The sequence below is a fragment of the Saccopteryx bilineata genome, chromosome 8 (genome assembly GCF_036850765.1).
Source record: "Saccopteryx bilineata isolate mSacBil1 chromosome 8, mSacBil1_pri_phased_curated, whole genome shotgun sequence".
NCBI classification, from domain to species: domain Eukaryota; kingdom Metazoa; phylum Chordata; class Mammalia; order Chiroptera; family Emballonuridae; genus Saccopteryx; species Saccopteryx bilineata.
This window is the reverse complement of record NC_089497.1, coordinates 20,883,844-20,899,064: the sequence shown is the minus strand read 5'-3', so window position 1 is coordinate 20,899,064 and position 15,221 is coordinate 20,883,844. Positions and strand designations below refer to the sequence as shown.

Sequence of the window (15,221 nt, the reverse complement as noted above, 5' to 3'; positions counted from 1 at the left end):
ACTGGTATACTGATGATACAAAGCTAATTTTGTCAACAGGATGATGAATTGTATCATCTTTAGCATTATGTCTTACATCTATTTCACATGGAAATTGTTGATAATAAATGTAATATGTGCTCAATAAAAAATGTATGGACATGCTAAAAAGCAAGAATAAAAAAATAAGAACTAAAAATTTACTAGCCAGAAAAACAATATAAAAGCTATCATTCTGGCAATTTTTATCCCCACACTAGATAGCCCTTTTCTAGATAGTGCTCTCCTCCATCGCATACACGCACACACACATGTACACCTGCATACTTTGTATTACGCATTCTGGCTCCACTACTTACATTCTCTGTGAGTGTTGGCAAGATTATTCACTTCAGTGTGCCTTAGTTGCTTCAGCTTTAAGATGTGGATTGTAACAATAACCATGTTATAGAACTGTAAGGGTCAAGTGGAGGTAATTAATAAATATTAAGTTTTATAAGTGTCTGGCATCATATATTAATTATTATTATTATTATCATATGTTTAAAAATATTTTAAAATCACCAAAACTTTCTCATCTTTATTTGAAAGCCATACTCACCATTGCTAGTATTTTGTATTATTTTCTGTAAGCCACAACAAGATTTTTTTCCCCTCTCTATAATAATGGTGGTAAATGGAACATCTGAAAAATATGTTCCATGCAAAATGGATCTTCACACAGATTTATTTTGTCATTTTGGTTTGATTTTTGAGAAATGAGTTGGGCACATCTGCCAAATCCTCTTATAAGATGCTACATTCCTGTTTTTATTTTAGTTTACTTCATTTATGAAAAGCTCTTTCCTTCTCCACCCGACCCTCAGACCCTTAGGCTTCCTGTCCCCATTTCTCCCTGTCCCAAACTACCATTTACTGCACATTAAATGCTTAAAATAAAAAATGAAGAAAAATGAAAATCTCTCACTTTTTTTTAAAGTCATTCTGCTCTGCTATCTCTTACCAAAAAGCGTTTATACATTGGAAATATGAAAGCTGATAAAGGACTTTAATTTTTTTTTCTCTAAATTTGGAATATAATTTATTTTTTTGAGGATGGAAAGGAGAGGCTGGTTTGGGGAGGGAAAAAGCTGGCATAAAGCAGATGAAGAAGGATCAATGTGAGAACATATGTTAATATTTAGACTTATTTTTAAAATTGAAAAGTTAACTAGTTCATGCTTTTTTTTACAAACTTGTCTTTGATACTGTGTTTTGTTTATTCCATCCCAGAAGAAGTTAGCGGTATACAGCAAGATGCAGGACTCTCTGGAAGTCACCCTTCCCAGCAAACAAGAGGAGGAGGAGGAGGAGGAGGATGAGGAGGAGGAGGAGAAAGACCAGCCTGCCGAGATGGAGTACCTTAACTCTCGCTGTGTCCTTTTCACTTATTTCCAGGGAGACATTGGGTCAGTAGTGGATGAACACTTCTCAAGAGCTTTGGGCCAAGCCAGCATGCTCCATCCAGAATCTGCCATTTCAAAAAGCAAGATGGGGCTAACCCCCCTATGGCGAGGTAAGAATGTAAAAGCAGATGCTCTCCAGGGCCCTGTCTCTGTTTCGCAACTGCCTGTACCAGGTTCCAGCTGGAGACTTGCCTCTGAAGGACGGATATCCACTTGCTTTTTTAATTTTTAAGGACAGCAAAGAATTTCTTTTAGACAAACAGCTGGATCGGTTTTGTCACATGTGGAATGCAGGGTTGGAAAAGATGCAGTCACACCCCTTAAATTCCTCATGGAAAGTAGTGATGCAACCGGCTGGAGTTTATAGTGGCAGGATCTAGCTGCGAGGCTCCATTCCTTAAGCCCCGATGGCCCAATTTGGATGTCTAAATAATAGGCGTGCCTGGATCGGCTTTTAAAAATTAGCTTTTGCTCATTCCACAAGGTGCTACGTGGTGACATAGCAGAGATCTGAGTCTGACCCAGGAATACAGACTTTGAAAGCCTTCTATGTTCTCTTGATAGCTTTCTCCATCTTGCTTTGTTGTGGTCTTAACTCTTTGTCCCATACAATCGAGATATTATTGACTGTATGTATATACATGGGTTTAGACTACTGTTTTTACCTCGGTGAAGTGAAACAGTAGATTGAGCATCCTCTTCTTTATTTTCTTCTATATAGAGGTCACAGAGGTATGACTAGACTTCTGAAAATCGTTATGTGACCTCTTAATTGGGACAAAGACAAGGTTAGAGAAAAGATATATACACATCACTTCAATGATAGTTTTCGAGAAATGTGTTAGGGTCATTTTTTTTTTTGAACTCACCAGATTATTTGAAGCATCCAGTAAAATGGTTCTCAAAATGTGGTTTCCAGGACGAGAAACAGATTCTTGGGTCACACCCCAGACCTACTAAACCAGAAACTCAGGGGTAGAGAAAGATGTGTTTTAACCAGCGCTCCCACTAATTCAGATGCAGGCTCAAATTTGATAGTCGTTGATCCCGTGCTATTAAAACACAGATTGCAGACCTTTTACTCAGACCTATTGAATCGGTGTCTCTAAAGGAAGGGTCTGGAAATCAAACTTTAACAACTGCCCCACATGATCCGATGATGAAGAAAGGCTGGTCACCTGTGGTAGGCTACCTGTGGTTGGGGGCAGGTGAGACATGAAGGGTGGTTGGTTCCTTCTCAACATCAGAGGATTGGTTCTGCTCCGTTGTAGAATAGGTTCTGGCCATATGAAATTTCTGGGCCTGGTCTGTAGATATGATGCTTGTCTTTCCCTCCCTTCCTCCTTCCCTCCCTCCGTTTCTTCTTCTTCTTTTTTTTTCCCCCTAAATATGAAGAATAATAAGATAAGCAGTGATTATAATGGGAAGGTAGAATACAAACACAAGTGACCAAGACCCTGACAGAGGTGGAAGGGAAATCATACCTTGTCGTCTGGTTAATACATATTACACGCTTCCCACAGAACTGAAAACTTAGTCCTAGGAAACCTAAGAGTTTATGTAATCAACAAATATCCTATTTGGTAGCACGTGGTGAATACGTTGAATAACTTGTGGAGGGTAAAAAGAAAACTTCAGTGAGTTAGCTATCTTTAACAAATAGTTTGATATATAAATAATAAATCCTGTCAGAAAAATTTGTGCTAGGAAGTTAATAAAACAATGGCCATCTCTTATCACACTCACATAGGCATTAATAATTATTTAACCTGGAATGTAGAAACAAGGGACCAAAATTACAGCTGGAAGTAGGAGTGATTGTCTAGTATCATAACCAGAATAGTTTTACTTTTTTTTTTTTATACAGGGACAGAGATAGAGTCAGAGAGAGGGATAGATAGGGACAGACAGACAGGAACAGAGAGAGATGAGAAGCATCAATCATCAGTTTTTCATTTTGACACCTTAGTTGTTCATTGATTGCTTTCTCATATGTGCCTTGACCGTGGGCCTTCAGCAGACCGAGTAACCCCTTGCTCAACCCAGCGACCTTGGGTCCAAGCCGGTGAGCTTTTTGCTCAAGCCAGATGAGCCTGCGTTTAAGATGGGGACCTCGGGGTCTCGAACCTGGGTTCTCCGCATCCCAGTCTGATGCTTTATCCACTGCACCACCGCCTGGTCAGGCATAACCAGAATAGTTTTAAGTGAAGTGTTGTGTCTATGCAAAAACTTTACAGTTCATTGTTTTTACTAGAATCTGCATGCTTCAATAAAGAAGCCTTTTGGACAGATGCCAAATTTTGGTATAGAAATGGTAGATAATGGTAATGATTTAGTAACTATTGTTACAATTTTCTTAGCATGATCTGAAATCTGGGCTTCAAATCTAGCTCCTCTTTTATTCATGACTTACACAGCACATATTTATCAAGGTCTTGCTATGTTCTAGGTAGTGAGAATGTATCAGTAAACAAGTCTCAAAGGCTCTACACTCCCGGACTGTTTTAATGGAAGAGGCAAGTAATAAATGTATAGTGAAATGCAAGGGACCATTTTACTTAGGGTAATAATCGATGCTGTCTCTGAGACCATTTCATTTGAGTGCAGGCCTGAAGGAAAAAAGAGTGTTCCTCACGACATGAATATCTAGGGGAAGATGATTCAGGTCAGAGAGAGCATTCACTGCAAAGACCCTGAGTAAAGACTGAGTTTGCAGTGTTTGATGCAAAGTAAAAATGCTAGTGAGTTTGGACTGAAATGAAGAATACAAGGTAGAAACAAGAATTTTTAGAGTATTTTATGTCCCTTTAGTTTATCAGAGTAGCCAAGGCAAACACAGTGTGCTCTTCTATTTCCATCTTTCCGTATACTTGGGATAATGCACTTTTATATGGAAGATATGCAATAAATACAAATTGAATAATTAAGTAACTGGCTTATAAAAACCAAGTTCATACCATGTACCCCAGATTAGAAAACACAAAAGTCGGTAATGGAGAATTTATTAGCAATAACTTATATAAAATCATTGATTCCAGTTTTCTTATTTGTAAAATAAAGAGGTTGAATTAAGTGATAGTTGAAATCTTTTCTCTGTAAAGTTCTCTGACTTCAAATGTATTATTCCCTTTGACTTTGTGAATAAAACTTTGTCATAGTTGTTTCTAGTTGTGAATCAGTTTTAGATAAGTATATATATATAACTTGAATATAATTTATAGATTCATAAAGATTTAGAAATTAATATCTTAAAGAGAGGCATTATAAATTGAGATTCCCATATATAGCAAAGAGAGTTATTGGGAGTTTTGTATTCATTGCCAAAGCAATATAGGTTTGGATAATGTAATCGTTGGATTCTGTTTATTTGGGGTTTAATTTTGGGCCTTATTACTGTCTGGTTGCAATGTGACTTGGCATTAATTACTTAACATCTCTCTGGGCTCAATTTCAAGTCCATAATATGTGTTTATGGATACCCATTTCCTAAGGTTATAATAAAGATTTTTTAATAATGTATATGAAGAATCTGGCATAGGGCTTGATGCAAGGTGCTAGATCAAGGTCAGATGCCTTTTCTCTCTCTCTCTCTTTTTAAAAAAATTTTTTTTCTTAAGGGAGAAGCAGGGAGGCAGAGAGACAGACTCTTGCATGTGCCCCTTACTGGGATCCACCTGGCAAGCCCCCTATGGAGCAATGCTCTACCTATCTAGGGATATGCTCTGTTGCTTGGCAACTGAGCTATTTTAATGCCTGAGGCAAGGCCATGGAGCCATCCTCAGCACCTGGAGCTAACTTGCTCCAATCGAGCCATGGCTGCCAGAGGGGATGGGGGAGATAGAGAGTGAGAAGAGAGAGGAGGAGGGGTGGAGAAGTAGATGGTTGCTTCTCCTATGTGCCCTGACCGGTAAGTGAATCCGGGACATCCACACGTTAGGCATAGAGCCAACCAGCCAGGGCCATCTCTTTTTCTTTTGCATCAATCAGCCTTGAATCTTTATAAAGAAACATTGTGTTTTGGAAGTTTGTATTTCTGGCAGAAACACAGTTTCTTGGACATAGTAGGTCCTCAGGGCTATTGACAGGAAGGAGTCCGCAGGAGCTGCTGACCAGCTGTATTAAATTAAAGGGTCTAATTGATGGCATGGAAGTTTACAGTGCTACACAAGTGCTACAGTGCTACAAAGGAATTTAAAACTGAATTATGTTTGATTGCATAATATATTTGATTGCATAATATATTTAACCTGTATATGTTTATACAGGTTAAATATAAACCTTTAGAGAAGAATAGAGTTTCGGCTAATGATGGAATAATGGTCTTACTTTGAGTGTGTATCTTGATAGTGTGAGGAAAGTCCTCTTTAGGTGTTTGCAGCTGTTAGATAAACAATTGGCAGTAAATATTTGTACTTTGGCACAATATACCATCAATTCCCTATTATTTCACAATATATTCTTGCAGGAATTGAATAGGGCTTCTCAGTTAAGAAAACCTAATGAATCTGATTGTCCTTTTATCCCCATCCAAATAGAACCTCAACCCCCAGATATGTTTCTGCATTGATCTCAGTGTCCCAGGACCATTACAGAGGGTGTGCGCATGCGTGCATGTATAGGAAAGGGGAGTAATGAGGATGAGCCGTAGCATGATATAGCCCTGCTATAAAAACTTATTGACACTTTTCCTTCTGGTAGTGGCAAAATACTTGCTGCTTGATTGATTCAGTAGCGTGTGCTTGGAGCAACTCATTCTGGTAGAAAAGACCTCTGAAAATGAGTGCTCTCCTAAAAGAGCAAAGGGCGAATGGAAAAGGAGGGCCGGTTTCTGAACCGGCTGAGACTGGGAAGGAGGCAGATGAACTGCGAGCAGCTCCAGGAGGTGCTGCAGGGACGGGCGCTGCTGGGAAGTTTAGAGCAGGCACGTGGGAAGACGGTGAGGTCTGACGCCCCTCACGGTCCTGCCTCCGAGGAATGTGGGTATCACCCCTGGAATCTCTCATTTTACAGCCACAACGCCCATTTTGAGCGGCTCTAGGACAAAGTAATGGAAAGCAATCTTTTCACAGAATGCTAACATCTAATTCCTGAGCGACAGAAAGCTTTAGAATACATATCCTTTGACCTCTGACCCAACAACTTATTTTCATGAGAAGCAGAAGAAGATAGGAATTATAGTGTGGACTCTTCAGGTTAAAAATGCAGTAGCACAGTTTTCACTGAGATGAATAAAAAAAAGGTAAATGTTATTCTAAGGATGTGTTTTCCAGAGATTTTTAAGATAATTTAAGATCCTGGTTCTGTAACATTTTAGTGTCTTGTTATCCTTTTAATATACTTATTTTCAATATTAAGTAGTACAATGTGTTTTTTAATAGATGTTGAATTTTCTCTTGATCAAATTGTTTGCCCTAAGAGACGTTAAAGAATTTATGTAAAAGGTACTCCAGCTATTAAGAATTGAAAGAGCCACTTGATGGTCCAAGTTAAAGTCTTCTTTATCTCTGAGGTATATTTCCGGTATAAATTACCCAGGGAAATCACTGGGTATGCTTTGGGTGAGTTATAATAGACAATACATCAATTTGGTCATTTTGTTGTTGTTTAGAAATAAGGATATGTGTATAATATTTTTAAGCCGAAATGCAAATTGAATTAAAGTATAGATACTTTGTACATGTCGGACTGTCAGTGTTAACCTCATCCAGCTACCTGATCCCACAGTCACCCGGAATGTTAACAGTATACAGTTCTGAATTGCCCCCACTAACCTGAAAAGTAATATTGCATGGAAATAGCTCGTGCACAATTTCTCATAAGCTTTTCCTTCCAACAAATGTGGCTGTGATTAAGTTCTCCTAAGCAAAGAGTCATATAATGAAAAAAATTTACATACAAATGAAATAAGGACACTGATTCCCAAGCATGGAAAAAGGCATATCATCTGTTTCTTAGTATCAAGATTTTCTCTTATCAGGATACCAAATAGTGTTTTTGAAGTTTAAACTTGTCTATAAATATACTTTCTATTCAACATCATTTCATTTACTTGTAAAATGTAACATTGTTTTTGAAAGGTCTGCATGGATCTCTGCGAAGTCTGTATTAATCTCAGGAGACATACCAACTGGGAAAACACTAAGTTGCTTCTAATTTTATTTTTCCCTGGGGGCATGTTAAAGCTTTGTCCAGACTTTATCAAGTGCATTTTTAAAAATAGAGCTTCACTTTCAATGATAATGTGTTCACTAATCACATTACAATAATTCATAAATAAGACAAGGGTTTTTTTTGTAAGGAATTTATTCATTATTCACATTGTACATGTCTGTCCAAAAGGCTTAAGCATCTGTAAAATAAAATTGGGTCCATGTACCTATAAATGAAAAGAAATAAAAGGAAAGCATCCAGAGAAATATGTACTCTCAGTGCTTTTGATATTTTAATGGTGGATTTTAATAAGGGGATCTCTGGCACACACCTGTGGGTTGGGTCCCACAGTTTCTATAATAGGATCTGACCCCACTGGGGGTGAAAGTTACAAGTAGAATGAAGGGTTTGGTAGCAAAGATTGGACCTGTGAGAGCAATGTAGCAGCTTGGTGGTGCAGGGCTGCATTATTTGCTCTAAAGAGCCTCTGTAAACGGCTTGTATGGGCTATACACTTTACACATCAACAACTTCCATTGTGGGTGTGACAGAAATATTCTGTGGTGGCCATCATTTAAGGCAAATTGAATTTTCTTCTCACAGCTTGCACAGTTTTCTCTCATCATTAGCAGCAATTTTTTTTTGTATGTCAAAGGGAGAGCATTCTTAAATAAAACGTATTTGTTACAGTGCCAGTAAGTTTCATTTTCAGTGCTGTTTTCTGATGTGTTGTGATTATGACAAAACAAATAAATGTATTCAATGAAAAGTTTGCCAGGACTGTTTGAACACTTGAAGAATGATTTATACTTTCATTCTTTGCCTTTAGAAGATGATCACTTCCTAGATTTCCGCAAGGGTTTTGAGATCCACGGAGATTCTATAGGGTAGAGACTTGAATGTGAGATGTGAGGAGCTGTCAGTCCACAGAATGAATGGAGTGAATGATGACAGCTCTGGGCTGACCGGGAGAGAATGGGGAAGGGTGAGAATGGGAAAGGAGGCTCTACAGCTGTTAGGGAAGCTAGAGAAAGGAAATGCTTGAACACCACAGCGATACCCTAATTGTGTAAGTCAGGTGACACGTGTGCTGGTTGACTCACGTTGCACAAGCTTTCCCTGATGTTAAACAAATTGTCCTGGAAATTGAGAACATGGATACATCAGAGTTCCAAATGCTTGTATTTTAGAGTACTTCCTGGCATATTCTTTATTTAGTGGGCAGACCTGGAAAGGCTATTGTGTCTGTGTGGAACCCAGTATTAAGAAACTATCTTACTGTATACATGGACAACTAATGTGCTGAGCAACCTTATCTTTATCTAGAATAAGGTATTTTTCTATCTCTTTACCTAGAGATAGAAATAATTTACAGACCACTTTTTTCAAGTGACAGAAGTGTGGAGCCAGAAGGTACTTGGAATTTTTGTTCAAGTGCCTCCAATTTTGTTGGAAGAAACTGAGCCACAGAGAGGCCACAGGTCCATTTGGAGTCACAAAATGAGACAGGGTCAGAGTTAAGTGCTGGTTCTTTGGTTGAGCTTTCTAGACTCCCAGTCCAGTGCTCACTCAGTGACACCACACCATGGCCATGGGTTAGTACTGGAGGCATCCATCTTTCTTCATAGAGATCTGACTATCTCAGTTTCTAGGTCAGAACCCTTCAAAGCTCACTGAGACCTTCCCAGGACAGCACCCACGGTCAGCACATGGTTGGCAAGGCCATACCCACCTCTGACCTCCTTGGACCCTAGTCTAAACTTTTGCCACCTTTTTGCCCACTGAACTCATTTAATATTTCAAATACTTTTTTATCTATATTAAGTGTGTATTCGTAATTTTTGGCCTCCTTCACATACATTTCCATTTGCCTAAAGCACTCTCCACTGCTTCTTCGCAAGGCCAGCCTTGTTCTTCCTTTCAATTTAGCAGTCACATTCTTAGGCCGCTTCTGTGCCTTCTCTCTGGGCTTTCCCCATGAGGGCACCTGCCAGGACACAGTCCTGTGTGCCAGGCACATGTTGGTATGTTTATCTGTCCCCCATCAGACAGTGGCATATGTCAGATCATATGGGACCTCTCTATGTCTGGTCCATAGTCGGTTATCTATAAACATGTTATGAGGATTGAGTGGGAAAAATTGCAAGTGATGGGGAAGGTTATCCCTCTTTCTAATTTATGTTCAAGTTCTATTTTTCAGTATTTCCTCTTCCCAGAAACCTTTTCCAACATGACTCCTTCTTGAGTCTCTTGATTTCCATAGAATCTTCACGTAATCCTAATGTTCAGGTCATGGTTACAATTGTGCCCTCTTGTGGCACAGTGATGAAGAATGCTGGCCACCCAGGAGGCGGGCTACTCATCTTGGAAGCTCAAGTTTCCTTCTTTCCAGCTGTGAAGTCTTGGGCTTCTTCCCTGCCTCGATTTCTACATGGATAAAGTGGGAATAACAATAGCAAAATAACCATAACTACCTCAGAGAGCTCAAGTGAGGCTGCATTAAGATCACCCATTGGCCTGGTGTTGGGCATTTGGTCACTATTATTAAATGTTAACTGTGAGTGTTGTCAGTGCAGGGACTCCCAGACCACTACGGAAAAAAGTCAGCTTAGCGTGCTCTTCCTGATGGAGAATGAGGTTGGTGAGCATAAACGAGATGCCTATGCAACCCCTACTTCCATTTGTACCTTTCAGCATTAAAATGTTTACTTTGAGTGAAAATTATATTTGCATTTAAAAGAGGTTAGTGAACAGCCTCATTTCCAACCTCCCTGGACCACATGTGCGGTGTAAGCTTTCTTTGCCTGCGAGGTAGGGACCTACGACGGCCTCTGCTCAGACTTGATGGCAGCAAGACACCCGGGGAAAGGAAGCTTTTCAGGCCTGAGCAGCGTGGACTGTGGTTGGGTCAGCTGCCCGCCCGCGGGCGGGGCGGGGACGCCTTCAGCACCTGAACCGTGCGCGCTGCACTGACTTCTCAGGGGAGCGCAGAGGTTTTCCTCGTCTCCCCCCACCTCTCTGGGGGGAGAAGAAGGGCGTACTGATCAGCCTGCTGTCAAGTATCGGGCGTGCAGCGAAACGTCTGTCTCCGAACTGCATCTTAACGTCAATAATGTCTTTTTCTGTCTTCTCAGACAGCTCAGCTCTCGCAAGTCCGAGGAGTAGTTTCCCGACTTCCTTTTGGACCAGCTCTTACCAGCCCCCACCGGCACCGTGTCTGGGGGGAGTTCACCCTGACTTTCAGGTCGCGGCGCCCCCTGGCGCCTTCCCCGCGGCCGAGCCCAGCCCCTGGCCCGGACACGGCCTGCACCAGCCGGGCCCCGCGGCGCCCCCGCCCGGCTCCGAGTCCTGGCACTACCCTCTGGCATCTCAGGTGAGCCCGCCCTACAGCCACGTGCACGACGTGTACCTGCGGCACCACCACCCCCACGCTCACGTGCACCACCGCCACCACCACCACCACCACCGCCGCCACCCATCTTCCGCCGGCTCCGCTCTGGAGGCGTCCTACGGGCCCCTGCTGATGCCGGCGGTGCGGGCAGCCAGGATTCCTGCTCCCCAGGGTGACATCACCAAGACGGAGTCGACGACAGTCACCACTGCTACCTCAGCGTGGGCCGGCGCCTTCCACGGGACTGTGGACATAGTGCCAAGCGTGGGATTTGACACAGGTGAGCCGCTGTATTTCCTCCTTTCCACAAAGAGGAAAAAAAAAAGAGTTAGGAAATAAACATTTGAAGGTGGGGGATGTTCTGAGGACTTTGAAATATGTTTTCCTCTTATATGCCCAAGTTAAGCTTTGCCAGTATGTTCAGGGGACCTAACGATTTTGCAATCATTCCTGCATTCCTGCGGAAACTGGTAGGACTAGTTCATGGAGCACAGCCTGAGAAAGGTCTTGGGGCTTCCCTCCCGTTTCTTAAACTAGTCAACTGTCCCTTTGGACTGGAATCTCTGGTTCCTTACGTGTATCAAGGGTACTGAGCATATTCTTGAACCCTCCTCTCTCTCTCTCTCTCTCTCTCTCTCTCTCGTGTGTGTGCTCTAATGCCTGACAGAAATCATAAATAGTATGTTTCAGTTCTTTTTCCTTTTATGTTAGGTCTTATTTGTGATGTATAAAATAAACTGTTTTCTGGAATGTAGTCCAGGTCTACTCTTTGAAAACGATTAGGAGACATATTTTTAAGAAGCAGGATTTCCCTTCTCTTCCCTCCTTTTCCTTCTTTCTCTCTTTCTTTCTCTCCCTCTCTGTTTTAAATGATACCAGACTTAATAAAACTACTATAAAGTTTTATTTTCAACAGATTTATAAAAAAAGGTAAGGGAAATATTTATTCCCAGAGCATTCAGCTCCTTTCTGGAATTCACTAGTTCGGAAGGTCATGGTGCTAAATGTTTGAGCTTGGTTCGTTGGACCAGAGTAGTCATATTAGTAGTATTAATAGTTCTGAGCTCATGAAATCACAGGCATCAGCAGCTAAAAAAATACTCATCCAGTCAGTGATTACAGCCCCAGAGCCTCCTGCGTTCCAGTGTCACCCACCTGTACGCCCAGTTCCCGGTTCTTTTCCTGAAACGCTTCACGACATATTAGAACTTTCCTTCCAGAAGTTGAAAGAGACTCAGTCTTTCCTTAGTTTCTCTCTAGCGTTCAAGATTCTTCATCTGAGTGCTGACTCACAGAAGAGGACCCCACAGAGTCATAAAGGCCCGGCATTCACGCTGACATGGGTGGGATAGTCTTACCTTGGTCCTTGGATCTGCACTGAGCTTTCCAGTGTTGGCCATTGCCTGGCCTCACCCATCTCAGCTTCCTATTGAGTCCCTGGGCTCAAACTGGTTTTCTAAACACACCAGCAGGGGACTTGGTCCTCCCTCCCTGAGAGAAGAGAATGGGATGGGGCTAACCGCCATGGGCTTCCCTTCCTTCCTTGCCACATACCAACGGAATGAAGGCAACTCTTGAGTTGTTGGATCCCTGGGGCGACATCTGAGTACAGTCCCCGTTTGGTAGCTGCCACCATGGGAAGCCGAATTCTGGAAGCTCTTTCTTATCTCCCTTCCATGGCACCTGTGTGGCCAGAGTTAAGTGCTGTCCTTAGTAGGCAAAGAAGGTGTTCCCTCCTTTCTTAGTCACTTTGGGGTGCTATGACAGAATGCCATACACTGGGTGGCTTAAACAACAAACATTTAGTTTTCATAGTTTTGGAAGCTGGGAAGTCCAAGATCAAGGTTCTAGCGCTTTCAGTGTTTGGTGCAGGCTCACTTTCTGATTCACAGACACTATCTTCTCAGTGTTTGCCCCAATGGCATAAGGAATAGCAAGGTCTCTGGCATCTCTTTCATCACATCACTGATTCTGTTCATGAGAGTTCTGCCCTAATGACATACTCACCTATCAGAGTCTCCACCTCATGGGCATTAGGATTTAACCTGTGAATTTTAGGGGGAAAAACCATTTGGTCCAAAGCCTTCCCTCTGAGCATTCCATAATATATAGACAGAAAATGGATGTGGTTGCTTTTTTTGAGCTCTCTGTTTCTACTTTTGTTACCTGTTATATACTTCTGTAGTTGTCAGCTTTGGTGTGAGCCTCATTAACTAACTGATGTTTATAACTTTAGCTTTAAATATATTTTTTTTAATGAAAACCATCTTCCTACATTTTGGAAGTGGAGAGGAGAATAGTTTTGTTCTCTCTGAGCTATGAATCAACATTATCGAGCGCCCACTCTATAAGACTTATACATAAGATACTTTATACATGTTATTGCTCTGAATTCTTTAATTCTGAAATAGGTCTTCTGTGATTCATTTCCAAGTAAGGAAACAATTTTAGTTTTTCTATTAGAAAACAGCTTGCCTACATTGCAAATACTCAAGTTCCGTTGAGAAGGACAGGAACTAAGGCCTGTCTCTCTCTAAGGAATTGCTGGGGCAGCATCTCCCTGTGGACGTATGTAAATTAGACTGTTAATTTACACTGTTAAACTAGACTATTAATAGTGAATAATGAAGAGTGAAGATTTACCTATTGGACATATGCAATGATACTCTGTCACTGTGTGTTTTGGATAATGGTCATAATTCATCCCTGTCCCATAGTTTTGATCTAAACAAGAAAAAAAAAGATAATAGAATCAATGAAATAAAGATCAAATTATTAGCACAATTGTTAATCAGGTTAAATTGGAGATCCTAGATTTGGCTTACTGCTCCAACTGAACTTTGTAGTATCCTGGGCTAAATTTAGATCCAACTTAGAGTTCAGAGAAGGTTCCCATAGACATCTTCCTTGTCACACAAGTTAGAGCACCGTTACTGTGAAAGGAAATCTGAGAAGCACAGTCTGAAGTGTGATGCTGGTATGCTTATATTATAATCAGCAGCAGCAGGTGGAGCATGCCGTCTCCCGCATGGGCGCTGGCCCAGTGAGAGAGAGGAAAGGACTGAGCCATGTGGGCTCGTGTACCTCTCCTAAACTCAGGCATCATATCAAATATTACACCTCTCTTCCTTTGGGAAGAGTCAGGGGGCAATGTTTTGGGTCAGTTTTCTGGAGAAACAAACTCTAAGATGCAGATTTGATTGTAGACAATTCATAAGGTAATGTTCTGAGATAACAGCTTTGAGATGTGAGAAGAATTGGGTAAAAAGAGGTCTCACTGTGATTAAGCTTATTTAACTGAGCCTTAGTTGATTCCACGGGGAGCACTGGAGCTCAGGTGACCTCTTATAATTGTCCTGCTGTCAGTCGAGGTGGGTGGGCTTTTATGTTCCTGCACTGACTGAATATTGGGTGGATTTGCCTCTGGAAAAGGGACGTGATGTTAGGCAAGATGGCTTTATTCAGCTGAAGGCAATTCCGAAATAAAAAGACCACTGAAAGTTATGAGCTGCTAACAGCAGGGGAATGAATGTCTCCACACAGAATAAGGAGAGATCAGTGCCCATCACAGTATCCGCTACGGGAGGACCAAAGACATTAATAACAGCTCCTCTTCCACTTTTCTAACTGCTTATGAAAGAACAGAAGTTTCTGTAGAATAGGCCAAAGGAAGGAAATACGGTAGTTGGGAAGCATGAGATGGGTTCCTTTATCCAGTCTATGCAGCGCTGACCTGACCATGACCATGACCTGAGCCCTAAATGGTGGCTGCGTTCAGCCTGAGACACCGAGGGAAGAGCCTGCATTCGGGCGAGACGGGTGTGAAACTTCTCAAAACATTAAGAGATAAATTAATGCAACTATTTTCAGAGCAGTTTGATAAAAGATACGACATTGTCATCAGTAGGGGAAAGGTTTAATAACTTTGGGTGCAGTTTTATTTTGCAGCTGTCTGTAGGAAATCTTGAAGGTAATAATATAAAACTTAATGACTAAAGTTTTTTGTTTTTTTTTTTAAATTAAGTAGAGGAGGAGAGACAGAAAGACAGACTCTCGCATGTGTCCCGACCAGGATCCCCGGGATCCTCCCAGCAAGCCCCCTACAGGGCAATGCTCTTCCCATCTTGGGCCCCTGCTTTGTTTCTTGGCAACTGAGTTATTTCAGCTCCTGAGGCGAGGCCATGGAACTATCCTTAGCTCTTGTGGCCAACTTGCTCTAACAATTTGAGCCATGGCTGCAGGAGGAGGAGGAGGGG

The 15,221-nt window shown here is 41.5% G+C and overlaps 1 protein-coding gene across 5 annotated transcripts in view; it reads left to right on the top strand.

Moving 5' to 3' along the window:
• The window catches only part of VGLL3 (vestigial like family member 3), a 48,103-nt gene that overhangs the window by 13,992 nt on the left and 18,890 nt on the right, over window positions 1–15,221 (top strand). For 2 of the 5 annotated variants that reach the window (XM_066241021.1, XM_066241025.1), the window contains exons 2-3: window positions 1,252–1,534; window positions 10,709–11,255. In XM_066241021.1, the coding sequence (XP_066097118.1) occupies window positions 1,252–1,534; window positions 10,709–11,255 (830 nt within the window). The remainder of the gene's footprint in view (window positions 1–1,251; window positions 1,535–10,708; window positions 11,256–15,221) is intronic. The other 3 variants (XM_066241026.1, XM_066241022.1, XM_066241023.1) reach the window with 3 other exon arrangements.